Source organism: Rhipicephalus sanguineus, chromosome 10, assembly GCF_013339695.2.
Source record: "Rhipicephalus sanguineus isolate Rsan-2018 chromosome 10, BIME_Rsan_1.4, whole genome shotgun sequence".
Classification (NCBI taxonomy): Eukaryota; Metazoa; Arthropoda; class Arachnida; order Ixodida; family Ixodidae; genus Rhipicephalus; species Rhipicephalus sanguineus.
The window spans coordinates 127,768,821-127,788,209 of record NC_051185.1 but is presented as its reverse complement, the minus strand read 5'-3'; the positions used below and the strand labels follow the sequence as shown (position 1 = coordinate 127,788,209).

The 19,389-nt window shown below is 47.9% G+C and overlaps 1 protein-coding gene across 1 annotated transcript in view; it reads right to left on the bottom strand.

Moving 5' to 3' along the window:
* The window catches only part of LOC125756273 (muscle calcium channel subunit alpha-1-like), a 165,006-nt gene extending 149,353 nt beyond the window's left edge, over positions 1 to 15,653 (bottom strand). The window contains exon 1 of the mRNA XM_049420242.1: positions 15,502 to 15,653. Coding sequence (XP_049276199.1) covers positions 15,502 to 15,547 — 46 coding nt within the window. The 5' untranslated portion in view covers positions 15,548 to 15,653. The remainder of the gene's footprint in view (positions 1 to 15,501) is intronic.
* Between the last annotated feature and the right edge of the window lie 3,736 nt (positions 15,654 to 19,389).

The window sequence follows — 19,389 nt, the reverse complement described above, 5'->3', positions numbered from 1 at the left end:
CAGCGCTGAGCATTGCTTTTAGCGCTGTTCGTATTTTTTTACAATAAATACTTATTTTTACACGTAAGCAGTACCTGTTTCTCGCATGCTTATACACGCTAGACACAGCAGGTACTGTTGAACTATGAAGCTGGTATGGTCCGTCAAGTCATTCTCAAATGATTCCGCTGAACGGTACATTTATGGGGAACGCGGTGCGTCCATGCTTTAACCACCGATACTAAAAAAAAAAAAAAAAGAAAAACGATGCGAATTTTTATACGCATGTCTAAACACACTGCATGCTTATAGTTTCCAGGCTCAGTGTTAATGGTCAATATAGGTACCCATCAAGGGGTAAATGCACTCTAAGCCAAAAGAGAGCAACGGGGGTATAGGGGTTCCTCCTTTGAGGGAGCAAGTGCTTTGCCACTCCCATTACTCTCCTAAAAGGAGCAACGGCAAGGGGACGAACCGTTGCTCTCCTTGAGGACCAACTGTTACTCCTTTCTGATGCTCCTCAAGGGAGCAACGGATGCTCCTTCCCGTTACTCCTTAGTTTCTTCCTGGGCCAAAAAAAAAAATTCGTTTTTGATTGACTTCTAGAGCACATTGAGGTTTATACACATATTTATTTGGATGTACAAATTATACACAGACTTCTCGTTCAGAAAGAAATTCAGAAAATTTGCAACAAACACACAGGATTCGAACTCGCGACCACTTAATCACCATGCGCGCACGCTAACCACTGCGCCACCAAACGCTACGGCGCCGTCTGAAAGGAAACGGGGTTATGTAGGTTCCGACGGGTCGTTGCGCGTTCTGACATGTTAGTGAAATGAGTATAGGCGTGCAGAACCAGTGGTGATGTTCGAAAGAGAATAGAAGGTAACAATGTATACATCTGAAAGCGTCAAGGCAATGAGTCTCTCACGAAAACACAGGCTTTGCCGTGCTCCCTTTGCGCTAGCTAAAAGACCAGTTTCTTCTTTTTTTCTTTTTTGCCCGGAGGTGTGTTTTCTTCTTCTTTATTATCATTGCTATTATTAATATCAATATTAATAATAATATTTTTTGCGGAAGAGTCACCTCCCCTTTGAAAAGACAACACCGCCCGAGCTGATAACATCCGTTTGCTCTGAGATTAAACACAAATTCAAGCTACCGGACCCGATTGCGATAACTGTCCTCTCGGCAAAATCAGCCAGTGACAAGGTAGAGATGAGGGGGTAGGGGAGGCAGCGGCGTTAGCTCGCTGTCAGTCTCGTTGTCAGCATAAAACCGAAAATGTAAAGTCTATCAACTGTGTACTTCTCTCAACCGCTTGTTTGTCGCGAAGTATACACGGAGTCTCGCGAAGCTTCGCATTTTAGTGCCACAGTCTCAGGCTATATATTTATGCCAACTGTTATACGCAACCACGCCATTTGACTTTCGACGACAACAGCTTCAGGTGCTGGCGTTCTAGTGCAACCATGCCTTTTATTGGGCGATTTTAGCTTGTATTGTGGGCTTTTAGCTTTACGTTACCGTGTTACGAGTTACCGGAACGAATCTGCGCATACACGGGCCCTTACGGAACGTGAACTACTCTCCGGATTAGCTTTACGTTTACGGCCCTATCTCGAAAATCCACATTCGTTCGCGGCTACTCGCGATCCGCTTTCCCGAGGCTCCAGCCGCCGAGTAAAAATAAGCCGAAGTGCGAGCGGTAATTGCGATCACTTTGTTTCAGCGGCTAGAGTCACTAGATTGACCTAGAATTAGAATACCGAAGCGGTAGAAACGTGAGAAGCCTTGACATAAATACCCCGACAGGCTGGATAGGTGACGCCATCTAGCGGGAACAAGATGAAGCAGGCAAGAAAAAAATTGTTATTTCAGAAACATCGTGCGTTCCACTTCTGGTGTAAATGCCTTGCCGCGGCATTATTACGAATTAGTTACCTTTTCAATCATTTTTTTCCCTCTAAAACACTAGGCGAAAACAAACGTGTCCACGACTATGGTTGCACGAAGCGTCACAATATGGCGACACAATCGTCGGATAACCCGGTATTCTACGCTAAAAACCCCTCGAGATATTTCTGCAGCGGTTATACAATCTTATATAAACTAAATATAATTTAAATGCCGTTGTCATCAACATTTCATGGTTTATTCAAACGTAAAGGTATCCGTTTACGTACGGGGAGGTAAAACCTTTCTAAAACATGTGTTCCGGTAACACGGTAACATTAAAAAGTTTACGTACAAGCCAAATGTCCCTATTAGCGTGCGTATCTCTCTGTTCAGTTTACAAAAACTAGTTTCCTTATGCCAGCCCGCAAGAAAATATGGCCCATGCATCGACCGATACTGGGTGCGTCCTGCAGGAGAGCAGCGGTTGCGCGCCGAGAGAAACTGTTGCCGTTCGTCCTTCTGTTGCTCCCTTCCAACCTAACCCTAAACGCTTACTCCCCCAACTTGAGCCATGTCAGCCATCTTGTTCCAGTTGGTCTTTTTGGGGAGTAACAGTTGGTCTTTAGGACTAAAACCGGCAGTTACTCTCCTTTTTTCCATTTTTGGCTTAGAGTGTGAGCGCAAAAACGCTATGTGATGTAATCGGTTCACGTTAAAAAATCCACGTGGTTAAAATTAGGCAGTATTAGCATACGCTACCCAGAGCTTCGTGTGCACAATTTCTTGTGTATGTTGCCACTGCGCATCTGTCAAAGACTAGACACTTGTGTACGCACGTTACTTTCCGAACACAGTATAGCGTACGTGCCCAGCCATCGCAACGTCTGCGCACACAATTCTAAAACTCTGTTAGCCAACAATCAACCACTACACGGCGTGTCACTTGTCGTTAAGGGAGTCCGCATTAGGGATACCGCAACCTGACTGCTTTCTTCGTTCTTGTGCATGCCACAAACACACAAAAATAGTAATGAAGACGCTGGATAGGATCAATGGGGGATTAGTGAAGAGACCTTCGTCCTCAAGTGGACATAAAATAGGCTATAGTAATGATGAAAAACAAAATGCTTCCTTGGACAAATGCTCGAATCGTTTGCCGTGAAATGTATATATCTAATTTAATGCTCTACTATTAGTAACCGCATGCTGTAGAAATCAAATGCAGACAGTAGAGCTTCCACGAGGTGTTCTAGATTTCGCAATACCATTCACTCTTTTCTCCTAAATCCGCGGTAGGCAATGTCTAAGTCTAGAAAACAATATTTGCATAATCAAATTACCATCCTCTGGAACGTACATTGTGTCAGCGCGAAGTGCGCGCCTGTGGGTGTACCTCGTAATAACATCGCCGCATTGGCTAAAAAAGTTCAGAATTCGTTAAGCACCCTCATGTTCGACAAATTGCCACTCTACGTTAACTTTCTTACGATAATATGTCATAATTTAGCAGTTTCAGTTCGTCGCAACGACTGCCACACTGAGGCGCAACCGCTTTGTATGTGCGCAATAAAAAAATCTGCGCAAACTCTGCAACACTAGAACCTATTACTCGATGGTGTCAAATTCATTTTCCATCAATGCACCACTCTACTATGTTCTGGATTTCTGCTGTACGCAATGCCTCTCAGTAATCCGCACATAAAAAATTAAGTGCGTGTATACGTAAAAGACTCCAAAAGGCTATCCCATGCACTCTAGCACAACAAATTAACATTCCCCAGTCGCGTGCGCATGCAAATGCAGCTGTGTGGATGTAGCTTGTAAATGTTTCCGTGTTCAGCCGTATTAATCACGGCGAGATTTGTCAAACATTGATCAAAAGGTGAGACTTGTACACAGTTAGGCGCTGCATGCCCATGAAAGTGCCGTTCGCACCAATACTATACTTAGTACATTGCATAGACTCGGGCTTCCAGAAAATGTTTCAGTAAACTTATGTGAAAAATATAGCATCATCCAGTGTGATTTTAGCGCGATCTCTGCTTTGAGACGAGTATGAGGTGATTTAAATAGCGCGGCGGAACCGCTATATCAGCGTGAATTTAGAAGTTCTCAAAAATATAGCCACTGATGGAGACGTAACAGAATGCCACAAATATTTCTGCGATAAGTGCTGCCGGATATAAGATCCAGTCCATGTTAGCATCATATTCCTGCCTGCGCACTGCGCGCCTGAGAACGGCAAACGGCGAGCCGCGTCTCCAGCGTGCAAAGCCCAATTCACAAGTCACGTACGTCGCGCGAGTGGCGTCCAACATAAACGGCATTTCCTCCGGGGCGCAGTCCGCCGAGCGACCGCGTAGCTGCATGCATTCAGCGCCAGCTCCTCGCTTCCATGGTCGATGCAAGTGTCGGCCACATTTTTCATTGAAGCTAAAATAATGTCTACTGGTATAGTGTCATTCATTTGAGGGGAAGCGACGTGCACTATCCAACGTTTAGAGCCAAGAAGAGTTCCTTTACAAGTGAAGTTCATCTGCAGTGCGTGCACGGCGATACCGCACCTGCTCGGGCGTGTTCGAATACTGTATATATGGCTGACAATACCACGATTATCAGCGCATGTTCATCTCAGTGTGTAATTATTGCGGGGAGGGGGTCAAGCCACCGACGGTAATAGGTAAAACATCCTGGCATATGAGCGTGAGCGGTTTGTTCTGAAGCACGGTCGACTACGGCTTCGAAATAAACTGAATAGGCTTAGTGACGATATCGGCTACCGGCCTGGTAACCGTCGGCGGTGAAGCGGCCAGCGACGTTACTGAGAACACGGTGATTCTCCGTCGGTAATCGGCTACGTCGCTGTGCGGTTGCCGTGGATGGATTCCGAGCACACGTCCCACGGCAAGCGAATCTTGACGTTGAAAACTCGTTCAGCCCACGAAAGGCAACAGGCTGACGGCCAACATGAATAGAACTCGGATATTATGCACGCCAAAATTCTTTAAATGTCACTGAGGCGCCAGTGCCAAATGTATGCGGAACAGTTTTATCTTCTTTACCAAGCACGCAAATTCGCTTGAAGCATGCTCCCAGCAATAACTTGAGTGACGCCCTATATAGTTTCACGAATGTCATTTAAAAAATGTCACCTTACTTATCAGTGAACGCTACATGCATAATAACGACCTCCACTGCACTAATACGCCAGAGCGTGTAGCCACACATTGGTGCATATAAACCCCCGTACTTTTATCACTGGGGCCGCGGAGTGATGTGGTGTAATGGTTAGCGTACGCGCTTGCTGATCGAGTGTTCGCGAGTTCGAATCCGCGTGTGTATATTGGGAGTTTTTCTGTGGTTTACTTCTGATTGTAATATGTGTGTATGGATTATGTATGTCATAAAACATGTGTGTAAGTCTCCAAATACCCCGAATACAGCTTAAAAGGTGACCTAAAATCAATTTTTTTTTCGCCGCTTCGTACACCGCCTATAGCTAGGGCGCGCCGCAGCTGGGACGCACCGTAGTAGGACTCCCCGTAGCCAGGACACCTGGTCACGTGGAACGAGGAGATGTCTATAGGCGGCCTTCAACTAGCCGGGATTCGAGACGAAAAATCTCCGGTCTATATTGAGTCCTGCCTATGAGATGAGCCGCTGAGAAAGCTACTACGCCGAGGGACGGCTACGGGCGCCGCCGCCTGCAGGTTGTGCCGGCTAAACAAACAGTCTACAGGCGTTAGATTTTTCGTCTCGTTTCCGGGCTATAGACTGACACTTTAAGCAGGACTTGATTAAGAGTGTAGCACCCGCGTCTTTCGGGTCACCGTATAGCAGTAAATATTGACGTTGCTGGGTAACTTGGCGATCATGGTGCATGCGAGTACAAGGAAGCACAACTCACTGGAAAACAGTTTCGTTCGACGTGATTAACAGCGCACACAGGAGTGAGAAAAAGCATCGCCTGGCCTCTGGCTTATTTGTAACAACCTGAGCCGCGAAATTTAGCGCGCGGAGATGTTTGGGCATCGGTGGAAACTGCGCACACGGAGCGAGTAGCCGTATTGGTTGCTTAGCCCCGATTATTGCCGAGTACTTACAAGCAGCCGATTACTTACAAAATAGGGTGCGTGCGGCCCCTATTACAACATCGCGGTGGCCTAGACGGTATTGGCAGTACTGAGCAAAGAAGGAGACCCACGCTTCTCCGTACTCCCCCGTTCTTTACAGAGCCGTTGTTGTTTGATGAGACGAAAGACACTCATTTCTGATCCCATGCTGAACTCACATGTGGGATCTTAGAAGAACTTCTTGTTGGGCGAGTTGGCGCATGTCTTATTGTTGGATATGTGCGCAAAGATCGGACGAACACGGGAAAAACGAAGTGAACAGAAGGAGCGCAATCACATGTGGGAGTGCGGGAGCACTAATAACACCGAGCGCCATGCAGGGTACCCTCTACGCATTAAAGAAACCGGTGTGTGCCCAGCGGTACCGTAAATCGAACCCTGTACTTCCCGCATTGGAGGCACGCGCTTTAACCACTCGACCACCGCTGCGGTTTTACACGACGTCCACGCGCCTGCTCTCCCTCCACCCTGCTCGGCTGCTCATGCGCTCGATGATGGCGCCCCCTGTCGCATGGTTTCCCACAGCGCACCGGGCGCAATAGCAACTGATCGCGCTTCGACTTTACACGGATCATAACGCCGATGACGGCGCCAATGTCAAATGTTTGCTTGTACTCATGAAATAACTCCAATCGCAAAAAAGAAAACATCAGTTTTCACGTGCACATGACGTCACTATTATTCCACATGATGACGTCATCACATGACATCGTCACACACCACGTGAAAGCTACAGGGTAAGAAGGATAAATGCGATCGACCCGGTATAAATATCAAGCGCTCATGGTTGCTCGCTGTGGTAGCTCAGCAGTTAAAGTGCCGCGCTGCTAAGCTCGAGGATGTGGGTACCATCCACTGCGGCCACAGATCGATGGGCGGCGAAACGCAAGAACACATGTGCGCGTAGACTCCCCCGCGCAAAGTCATTAAACAATAGAAAACAGTCGACTGGTAAGGTCGCCCTTCGGTAGGCCGGCCATTTATCCACCACGTCTCAAAATGAAAGGCATAAAGAGGAAAGTAAGGAAAAGAACATTGAAAGAGGGGGGGGGGGGGGCAAATAAACGGGGAGGGGCGAAGCATGTAGAGAAAGGTGTTTCACCTCCACTAACGTGAAACCTGTTGAGGGGCGAAGCATGCAGTGTGCGCCGGTGTTTCCCACAGCAAAATCACTGCTAATAGCAATGAGAGACAGAACAGAGACTAGACACAGAGACCCGCAGTCCGCTTTCAGTTAACGTGCACGCTGGGAATCTTTATTGTTCAACTACACACAAGACAAATCTCTCACCGGCACTACATTGCAGGTCAAGATTCTGTGCCTATATATACGCGGTGGCCGGTGAACGGTTGTGCAGCGCGAGCAGTCGGTTTTTTCAATCAAGAAACTCACTAGCAGACGCTACCTGCGTCGGCGTTGTCTCTCGTGGGTGAGGGCGCGTTCTCGTTCCTCGCGAGCTGGTAGTTCTGCCACGGGCGGTCATCGCAGAAAGAGCGAATCCACAGTAAACGCGCGCCGTTACCTCTCTCTCGGCACACGGCAAGCGCTGAGTCGGTGACGCCCTCTCTTGCGCTCAAGCAAATGGACAGGACACGCCAATGCAAGCAAGCAAATTGGCCACGACGATGCACTGCCGACAAGCCGAGACCCTAAGGTGCTGTGCCCCTAAAAATTACACCATGTCCCGCTAAAGGGGACCATGAGGCGATGCGAAGCCGGAGCACTTGCACGATCGCGTTCCGTTGGCGTTCGTTGGGCATGCTACCGACCTCGCGTCGTGGAACGCGAAGAGAGACGCTACGCGCGTCGTATCTTCCATCTAGCCTGGCCGTTGATTTTCACAGGGCGAGCGGGGAACGCGGTCGACAGGCGGGCGAGAGGGGGGCAGCGTAGGAGTGGAGAGAGAAGGGGAGGGGACGCGTATGCGCTCGAGCTCATCGCGGCGTTGCGTAGGAGAGAATTTCGGATGTCTAGCCCGCGTTTCAGAGGAAGAGTGGAAAGGGGGAGGGGAGAGGGGAAGTGGAGAGGGAAAGTGGAGAGGGGAAGGGGAGAGGGTGAGTGTATAGGGGTAGTGGAGAGGGGTATGGGAGAGGGGGAAGGGGTGATGGGGAGGGGAAGGGGAGAGGGTGAGTGGAGAGGGGTAGAGGACATTGGGAATGGTGAGGGGGAGTGGAGAGGAGGTGTGTGGAGAGGGTATGCGCATGCGCAGTAAGGGTGGTCACGCCGCACACCACCACCACCACCACCGGATTGAGCTCCGCCTTAAAGGGCCCCTCACCAGGTTTGACAATTTTGAGCTGACGAGCGCAATCCATGCACTAGGCGTTCACCATTACGTCTGCCAAAATTTGCAACGCTACGCGCCGCGTAAATGGGTCAAATTTCAAGCTGAACGCTGCTTGCCCTTCTTCTCGCGTCCACGCGCCCAGAGAATGAGGGGATGACGTGCATGAGAGAATGGCCCTACGTAGATGGTAGTGCTGTGACGTCGCTCCTCTACGTAGACGAGTATGCTCTGACGTCGCCAACGGTAGCACGTGACACAGCGATAATTATTTGACACGACGCGTAGTTTTTGTAATTTGTTGCTTGAATGGATGAATAAAACTTGAGAGCAATAATAAAACACACAAACGGAATGTGTGCGTTTTCTTTTTTTAATTTTTACTGCGAATCGCAGCGAGATTCGAGACTAATCTACCTCCGTTTCGCACGCGTTCGTGTTCTCGCGCTTTGCGCATCGTGCAGACGCCACCCTTTTCAACGAAACTAATTTTCTACTGCGTTCCAGCGCTCATTAGGCTCATTTATCCTCCCGCGTCTAACTAGATGTTCATGCGGCACACCGCTAGTCTCGCGTCCACACAAATGTTGCAGCTTTCGTGCTCAGTAATAGGTTGAAAGCCAAGTGATCGGCGAGGGCGCATTCGGCATAACTTGCAGAGATGAAGCGCAAAGAACGCCGCCGCAACACCCCTCGCGTCTCGGGGGCTCGGGCTGGTTCGGGCGCGTCATGCGCTCGTGACATTCTGTGCGTATGACGTGTTCATGCGTATGCGTTATGTGATCCTTCCGCTCGCGTGCTGAAGAGGGCAGGGGGGGGGGGATTTGGCTTGCGAAGGCTACACGGGGCGAGCGGCGAGGGTTTGCAGCTCGCCTCCTCGCATCATGGTTTCGCGCCGCTACAAATTATTGTTTTTCTCAGCTTCTAACTGACCGATTAGAAAAATTCTTGCGGCATAATGCTCTTTATTGGGCTCGCAACAACTTGCAATGTGTAACGAAAATTCGTTACGTCACCTGGTGAGGGGCCCTTTAGATACTTCGCATCTAAAGAAGCCGGCAGTATTTGCCATGCTCGCTCTGCCAAGTGCATCCGTTGTTTCCACATCTTTGCTTACACGTTCTTTTCGCATGGTGACGCATCGAGCACGCGTCATATGCATTCAGACAACTTCGATGCATGCAGACGCACGATCCATGCGAATCTGGCGACGCCACTGCTAGATGGCTCAGCGTGTTCGGGAGCGGAGCCTGGCTGCAGCTTCGCAGAGTTGCAACATTGCATATACCGCGGGAACATGTAATTAAACATTAAAGTATAAGCAACAGCATGCATGAATATGTCTTTAGCAGTTGTAAAATAAAGCCTTGATACGATAAGCCCTATCTTTACACCGGCAAACTATATTGCTCTGTCGTCTCAGCGACAATAAAAGTCCCAGCCTGCTTTATAGACAAATGTGTGCCGGATAGGAAGATAATTGCCGACATACAGAAGTTCACTGAACGACTGAAACGCCCCTTTTTAATATAACAACGTTGCTTACATTTCAGACTATCTGCCTCGAAGGTCACAATCACTTCTCTCACCACGCGCTCCCGCCAACTTAGTGCGTGTCACCGACCCCGACAAAAAGAACTGCGCAGCGGGGACACTCGTTCAGGTATGTGCCGCCAAGCATTTAACGAATGAGTTGCACGCTATGCGCGCATGCTTGAAGAGATCAAGGCCGTTGTACTCTTTCGTTCTCACAACGACGCGCGCGCTCCATCACAAGGACAAATTGAAGGTGCATCGAAACATTGCGTTTCTAAGTCTGGTACATGAGTAGAGCATTGTCATATACAAAAAATCATGGCTTAAATATCGCAGTTGGCGCTGGTACGAATACAGAAAGTTGGAACTTAATTTTGTCTTAATATTGTGTAGATACAACGAGTACTGCGCTGCACATCGAGATGGTTTTGATAATGATAATAATATTTTTAATAATTGTTGGGGTTTAACGGCCCAAAACCATGATATGATTATGAGGGACATTATTACAAATCATGACAAAATTCGCCTGGACTTGATTCTAGAAAGACAACGTAGTCGTCCACATATCTAAAACACCTTCTTTACATTTGCGCCTGTTAGCTGTTTCTAGTTTTCTGTTTTTCCGAGCAAGAAAAAGATCACTTAGAATTGGCGCGATGCAAGAGCCAATGCAGACACCTTGTTTCTGGAGGAAAACATTTCCTTCCCACTTAGCAAACGTCGAACGCAGATAAAGGGCCAACAGATCGAGAAATGCTTGTACAGATATGCAGACAGAATTTACGAACTTCAATTCACCGTAAGCATCGATAGCCTCTTGAACGCATCCTAATAATTCATCGTGTGGCAGGGAATAACAGAGGTCCTTTACGTCAATAGAAAAAGCATTGAATTTACTGCATGTATTCAATTTCAGATAACTTATCACAGATTCACAGCTCTTAATCAAAAAAGGATCATGCGCACTGCTAGCAATTTCAACTTTGCCTGTATGAATAGACCTTAGGCTTTTGCCAGGTGTCACGTTCTGAAAAATGCGTAGCGGCCACTCCGGCTTGTGGGTTTTTACTGAAAAAAACATTTCCAGGCTACCAAATTTCTTGCTATCTATCTCTCGAACCAACTTGCTCAAGTTAAGTTTCTGGCAAAGCTTTTTAGCTTCGGTCTTCACCTTGCGGAGTGAAACTTCGTTCCTTCGATTAAATACAGAGTCCAAGGCCAAGTCTGCCTTTGTTTTCAAGGAATTACGATGGATAACAACGAAATCGCCCTCCTTATCGGCAGGGAGCAGTGCCAGGCTATTTTAGCTAAGGAAATATTTGACGCGTTTCAAGGGCAAAGACTGCTTTTGGGGTCTCGCTCGCGACACAACAACAGCACCTGCTGAAATACACATTCCCATTTCATTCTCTTCTGCGCATTTTGAAACGTTTCTAACTAAGGTTAAGAGTTCAGGAGCAGACATTTGTGGCTCAACAGCAAATTTTCGTCCCATCTTCAATGTCGCATACCCAGGCAGCTGCGTGTCTCCCTCGATGTGAACGGCGTTGTGCTGTACCCTTTGGCTCCTGTCTCGTTTGGACCGAAGCTCCCTGGCCTCCAGAAGGTTTCCACCGTGTCGTCAATCAGCGTTCAGTATTCCCTCCATTTCTTCCTTTTCGCCGCAGGGTGACTTTTCATGAACACTTGTGCATGAAGCATGTGCCTGTAGAGCCGCGCCTGCCTAAGATATTCTGACCTCAAGATTTTGCATATTCTTCTCCCTTGACCTCTCGACGGTGCCAGATCCCCGAGGAATCGTTGCACATCAGATGGCACTTGGTCGAACCGCAGGCAGTACGATCACGTGCGCGCCCGACAGAAGGCAGCGCCAATGACAGCGATGAGTATGGATGGATGTAACGTAGAACACAAAACGGAGTCCGATGTATTAGAAATATAACTTGAAAGAGCGTATGTTTGGGCATGTTGGTAATTCACGTTTCACTGTTGGTAACTTTTCATGTATATAGCGCTGTGTCCGCGTCGTTTTAGGGGCGAAGCTCCTTAAGGCGGCACCCGTTCGTCCCTCGTAGTCGTAGTAGTAGTAGTGCGTAACCAGTCATAACGCTAGTACCAGATCTTGACCTCCAAGGTGGTGCCGGTGGGAGATTTTTCCTGTGCGTTGTTGAACAATAAAAAATTCGCAGCGTGCGCGTTAACTAAAAGCCGAATTCTTCTGTCTCTCATTCCCCATTAGCAGTCATTGGCATGTTCCAGTAGGAAACGTTAGTAGAAGTAGAAGTGTAAGTGTTAGCTAAAAGCCGACTTCTTCTGTCTCTCATTCCCATTAGCAGCCATTCTTTACCTCCAAGGTAGTGCCTGGTGAGATTTCTCCTGTGCGTGATTAAACAATAAAAAATTTGTTCAAAACGCCGTTGATTGATGAAATAAACCAACGAAAGACGCCAGATGTTTTCTAAAAGCAAAACGAAAGAACGCCAGATGTTTCTAAAGCAAAACGAAAGGACGCCAGCTGCTTAACGAAAGACGCCAGAAGTTTTCTAAAGCAATGGTTTTCTAAACAATGAAAATTCACAGCGTACATGTAAAATTAAAGTGAGCTGCAAGTCGTCATAACTCTCATCGAACCTTTAGTATAAACGCGCCCGATCTCACGTCGGTGATGATGTACTGGGCAGAATTCACGGAAGATTCACGGTTTACCGATGAACCTCCGCAGCTTCGCCCACTCATCATCATTCACTCCGTGGATATGCTGTGATTTTTTTTTGTCCCTGTTCTTTTGTGCGCTCAAAAAGTGTGACATAAAAAGTTCAGCCGAAATTCAAGCTTTGAAGCAGTACCGACACGTGCGTTGACGGTCTGTGGCAAAGCTTTTGAGTTGATCGATGGAAGGAAGTGACGTCATCATTCCACATTCGGGCGATGCGTTGCCGGATATGTGGCCTGGCGTTTATACACGGAAGTATTCTCTGCCGGTGTCGTCATCATCGCGTCAAATGACGTTTTTTTGGTCCCCTTGGAGTGTTCGTTTGACCTTTTCGTTGCGTTGCCTTGGTATGAAGATATCCTGCGTATGTCGTGATCCATCTTTATCTATCTATCTATCTATCTATCTATCTATCTATCTATCTATCTATCTATCTATCTATCTATCTATCTATCTATCTATCTATCTATCTATCTATCTATCTATCTATCTATCTATCTATCTATCTATCTATCTATCTATCTATCTATCTATCTATCTATCTATCTATCTATCTATCTATCTATCTATCTATCTATCTATCTATCTATCTATCCGCCATCTTCATCACATCGGCCAACAGATATGATGAAAGCCCGTCCACCGGCCGCAACTTTAGTGAGTTCTGTAACGTAGTAGCGCGGAAACAGGACAAAAGAGAAAAAGGGACGCGGACAGGCGCTATCTTGTCCTTCGTCCTGTTTCCGCGCTATTGCGTTACAAATCATGGAGTACCAACTAGCAGCCCGATCTGCCACCCTTCTAGGTTCGTACGTTATCGGTTGTCATTTGCAAATATTTCATCGGGTTCAGTGAGAATACCTCTTCAGACCAATATATATATATATATATATATATATATATATATATATATATATATATATATATATGCGCGAGAGAGAGGAGCTAACTTGGCGGCACCAACGCAAAACAGCAAGAAAACGCTTCATGATGCCGAAGTCTGTCACCACGCCCATTCAATTGCATTGGGGCCACGTGACATTGGAAAAGAGATGCATTGGGAAAGGGCCGGAGAAATGGCTGTTCTTCCATAGTGCTTCACTACAGCCTTCAGACGATCCAAATCTCTCTGGCCTCACGCATCTCAAGTCGCTATAGTGAAATAGTGAAAGCAATAGTTAGCAAAGGAAAACAATGCGCCTCGCAAATTGCTTGCACGAGAGCTGGCACCGTCGCAATCGTGCCACCTTGTATCAACAGTAAAAGCTTGGCCTTCCCGGAAACGTGCGACACATTCAAAACAAACCACTTTCCTTTAAAATAAAAAAAGAACATAACAGACAAAGAATGTCCACGCGAACATGCACTCGAATGAACGGAGTTGCAGGCGAGGTGTGAACAGACGCCAAAGCGCCACAGCCTCGCTCGCACGATCCTTTTCGAGCGAATCGTTCGGGCGTAGCTATAGCGACACGCTCTGCCGCCTCAGACTATAGGTGTGTCCATTTGCCGTTCGCGCCGGCTTACCGCTATTTACAATTCGCCTCGCCAGCCGAGCGGGTCGCCGTCGTGGCATTTCCTGCTATAGCGTTCACGGCAGTAGACATTTGCGAGAAAAACACTAGACGGTGGATACATTGAAGAGCACGGCAGCTTATAGGTCTCCAGGTTAAAATTTAAGATACTACAGCGATGATCGCTGGCGGCAGTCAGTGAGTTGTCAGTTTGCTTAGTCGATCATTTCACTACTTCGCTCAACGGTTCACGGTTTTTCTATGCGCTCACTTGTGACGACCGCAGGATGAGATAAGGCAGATTGGGTAAAAAGAACATCGGTCAGCATAAGATATCAAAATGGAATGAAAATAAAACGTAAAAAAATAATAAATACAGGGGAAGCTCATCTTGCTGGAATGTGCAGCCAATCTGCATTTATACAGAGAAAAAAAGAACTAAGATCATAGGCGCAAGGTAGGAAGTGTAACAGAGAGGGAGAAAATACACCGCGCAGGGACTACGTTGAAAGGAGGCGCGCGTCGAAAAAAGAAAGGGTAAAGAAAGGGCACCGGGACGGTACGACTGACGTCCGACGTGCCACCTTTTCGCTTTCTACACGAGCGCATACGTGGCAAAGAGTGCCCCGGATACTTCGATCAATTGGCGGGCCGAAAGCTGTGGCGTGTATTTTTGGCATACGGCTACGTGCATCGTTACACAGCGGCGTTACGGCTTTCCGATTCTTCCGTGGTTAGGCCGCGTGGAAGTAAGCTGAACCAGTGACCTTGCCACCATGAGTGGTAGAACACCATAGCTGCAAATGAACCACCTGCGAGCCCTTGAGCATTCTGGAATGAGCCCGTACCATGATCGAAAAATTCCATCCATTAAGGAGTAACAAGTTTCATTCGTAAGGGGCATCACGGGTTACCTTACTGTAATCGGGTCGGTGGATTAGACGTAATCAGCGTCGCCTTGCAACTGGGAGTCTGTCGCTCGCAAACAAGCCGGGCGAAAAAATAAAAGTAACAACCCAGCGCTGGACTGGCTCCCCAATCCCAACCACTTTGCCTTTAATTGAAAATGAATTAAATTTTTGGATACCGCGTGCCAAAATAACGATGAAGTAATATCACAAAATTTGATCCACCCGGTGACATATTTTGTTACGCACCGTGGCAGCGCAAGATAGCCTTAGCCGCTGTCACGTTGCACTGCCATTGTGGGCAATGAATCGGCACCTGTATTTGTACACCTGCCTCAACCAGGGGTCAGTTACCATAAGACGGTTTCTCCAGGCATATATAGGAGAAATAACGCAGAAGTGTGTCTTGAAGGGCTGCGTTGAAAACAGCGTGAAAACGGGAGTCGTGTTGCTCGTGCTGTTTGCTCCTTAGCCTTCGTCCTGTTCTCGCGCTGTTTTCGAACGCCGGAATAATGCCACACTCACCGGGACGGTACGACTGGCGTCGGATGTGCCATCTTCTCGCGTGCATAGGGCGCGGCCGGATCGTCCCAAGAAGCGACGCTGCCGCTGCACTGACTCAAGCCCGACTGGCGCTGCTCTCACACAGCGTGGCCAACCAAGCGGTAACATCGGCACGAACATCACTCGATGCGCTTACGACAATGGCGAAACGGAATATAACTGGTGACAGCACAAGCCGCCTTCGCCGGCTTTCTACGATTCGAACATGGAAGGCTCAAGCGAACGAGTGACGTAATGAAATTCTTAGGGCTTCGGAAAAATCGGCTCGACAACCAGCGCTGAAACAAGCAGCGCCAAACACACAGCGAGGAAAAACATTTCTGTACAGAACGTGATACGACCGGCACCAGCAAATTTACCGCTCAACTGCGGGAGCCCTTTTTTGTTGTTCACAGTTCAACACATATGTGTAGATAGGCTGCATCGCATCCGGTTATCCCAGTGACCCGTCGAAGTATTTCGACCGCCCATTTACCGTTATGCACACGCGTGTACTTTACACGCGCATACATGCGTGCAGCTTCTGGACTGATACGCACTGGTACGCGTGCTCCTCTTAACTACGGACATATTGCACCGACAAGATGGCGCTACGAGGTTCTCATTTTTCACGCCGCCGACTCCAGCCACTAAGCGAATGAAACGAGATGAAATTCCACACGCAAGCCACCTATGCTTTGTCGTTCGTGTTTTTGCTACATGCCGAGCTTTTCGAAGAGTGGCTATGTTAACGCCTCTTATTTTTTTACCGTAAACAAGCTTACATTGCGCGGAGCATACGCATTCGGAAAGCATTTAAAAATCTCTCGCGTTAAGTGCTGGCGTCCCCATGACGGTGCTTCGCGTCCCTACCGTTTTTCTTCCCCGCCCGTTCGTTTACGTGTCCTGTCGCTACTGTCAGCTGCGGAAAGGCTCAGCGCAAGATGCTTGAATCGAGTGTCCCTAATGATGTTTCCCCGTTCACTGTATTGAAGTTGAATAAAGATGTCTTACATTATTCAGTCTTTTCGATGAAGCCGCTAGGTATTTCGAACTTTTGTTAATTTCGTGCTGTCTTATTGTTTGTTTCTTTGTGGAAACTGGTTATGAATTGAAAGACTGAAAGCGTAACTAGCGGACAAGGGACGGAACAGCTGAGACGAGCGTTGACTATATTTCAAAAACATATCTATAGGTGTACACGTGGAACAACTGCCGAAGCACACATACAAAGTGAAAAGTGCATATCTCTGATCAGCGAGAATAATTAATAATTAATAATAAGATGCCATCAGCTCCTGCGTATTTCGAGCACAAATGATCTTTTTTTGAACGGGGCGACTGAATTTGACGCAGCAATCTCTGCAGCTTCAGTAATCATCTTGGTGATATATTTCCCCCTTTTTTAGCCATCGTCCAATGGCCATCGTCCAACACGACGTGAAATCCTGTTCTCCCTTTCCATTCCATGCTACAGTTGATTCTCGACTCTTATCTCGTAGCCTCCCGAACACACGAGAACAGCGCATTTCGGTTGTGCACACTCAAACTGCATTTTGGCCGGCGCAGCTTTCTCGGTGAGATGCCACAAGTGCTGTACACAGCTACGTTTCTGAAAAGTCAGCACGTTATTAAAAATCACTCGCAGTCACTCTAGACCGCGTAGGTACCAGACCGATGACGGCAGAAACCATTCTGGAAGGTCGTCCTGGGAGGTCATCGCGGGTGAAGGCGACGAAGGCAGTGCTCAACTTCTTGAAGGCATCAGACTTGCACCGGCGGTTATAGACTAACGACGTTAGTATGACTGTTAGATGTGTGTGACTTTGTGCGTGCCTGCTCTCCTTCTCTCTCTGTCTATCTTTAAAGCACCCTCATCACTTCCCCCAGTGAAGGGTAGCATACCGGTCCTTGCAGACTGGTTATCATCCCTGCCTTTCCTTTCTCTCCTGTTCCTTCCTTCCTTGGTCTTTGCTATGAAATTTAGCACAAAATATTTCTTAAAGGGGCCATGACATGGTCGCCCAAAGATTTGTGGTTTTCAGCGAAAATTAGAAGTAGCGGATCTATTATGCCTATACAAATTTCAAAACTGGGCCGTAAAATAACATTTCAGTGCAAAACAAGCCCTAGAAGTCGCCGGCTGTAAACTCCGCTCACCGCCGGCGGCCGCCATTTTTGTCATGGCGCGTGTGATGTCATGTGCAGCACGGAACGGAGCCTCGTCTTCTACCAATGTTTGAGCCCCTGCAAATCCTTTGATTTCAGTTCCAAGCTGAAGAAAGCTAAAATATTTCGATATCACGTGCAGCTGACCACGGAACAATATCGTTCGCCGCAATGCAGACGCTTGCACAGCTAGCTGCTTGTTACGTCACGGCTCGCGAGTGCACCAGTGTTGCCTGACTCTCGGGCCGCTCGCGCGTTTATAAAAATATTCGATTGTAAATTAAGTGCTCGACCAAATGCGCTAACATTTCGCAAGCTTATTTGTGAATGCACAAGGATTAATCCACATAACTCAGATTATGGTCAAAAATTGTGTGTCATGGCCCCTTTAAACAAAGTGAGATCACTCGTGGGAAACTTTTTATAGGTATGCGAGTTCAGTATTCGTCTTCCCGATCTCAATCATAATCCTAAATAGACAGATGGGAAATCTCTCTCTTAGATTAAAACAGCGCATTGTGCTTCGTATGACCGCTCGCACCGAAACCTTAACGGCCATCGCGCTTACTCGTTACCTTTTGGCTAGTATAGTCTCTTCAGCAGATTAGTTGAAAAGTATCCGCGCTCGATACCTCAGCAAGACCTGGCGGTCTCCATTAGCACTCACGCTAACCGCATCCTTATGGCGGTGGAATGTAAGAATTTCGGGGTGACCTAGTGGCATAACGTTCCGAAACTATAAACCCAAGGTCATAGAGGTGGGCAGGGTACGCTATTATAGGGAGCCGCGTTTCATCGCAGCCTCCCCCGGGCGGTCAAGTTCGAAAGAAAAGCTTCGCAATGGATGCAGAAATACAAATCAATCGATGTCGGGCTTTTCACTACGATCTGCTTTTGTTCTTGAACATCTTGAAGACAGCGCAGAAACGACACGGACGTGGGAAGATAGGAGGACAAACCACAGCGCTGTCAATTCTCAGACCAACTGTCATTTCTGCCGTGGTTCCCCTGCTTTCCGGGGTTAAGAGGAAGTGAGCTGTTCTTGTAATGCTATGTCAGAGGTCTCGGCCGCCCTTATCGTCAAAATCCTGCGTGGAATGAACGACGCGACAGTTCCGGCTGTGTAAAGGTCTGAGGCAGACATAGCGCCCGCTTTGATCATTTGGGGGGCCGGCCGCCCCCCACTGCTCCTCCCCGTGGTCTTGGGGATCGAATCCCGGTCATGACGGTCGCATTCCGATTAATGCAAGACCTTCCACTGGCTGCGCACTACGTTACCCCAGGTGGTAGCGATTGATTTGGAGTCCGCTACTATACTCCTTCCCACACATCAGGTGCGACGCTGTGGACGCTATCGAAAAAGTTCGGTCCGCAAAATGTGCAAGTCCGCGCATTTCGTGCTTCGATTTCGTCGTTGTAAACGTGGCCTCCGCCATTGACTCCGGTGGCGCTCTGCGGGAACTAATCGCGGAGGCAACGATGCAAAAACAAAGAGACGCTAAGCGATCCAGAATCACCCATTGACAGCCGCATAAAAATTGTCCGCGTATCTGCGTGCTTCGCTGCAAATGTCGTCTAAAGACGATAGGAGAGACGCTGCGTTAGATATGGACGCCATCTGGCAATACGTCGGGAACATGAGTGCTGTGTTGCGGACTGGTAGTCCCGGCGCAGCAGCAGGCGAATACTGGCGGTGACCAA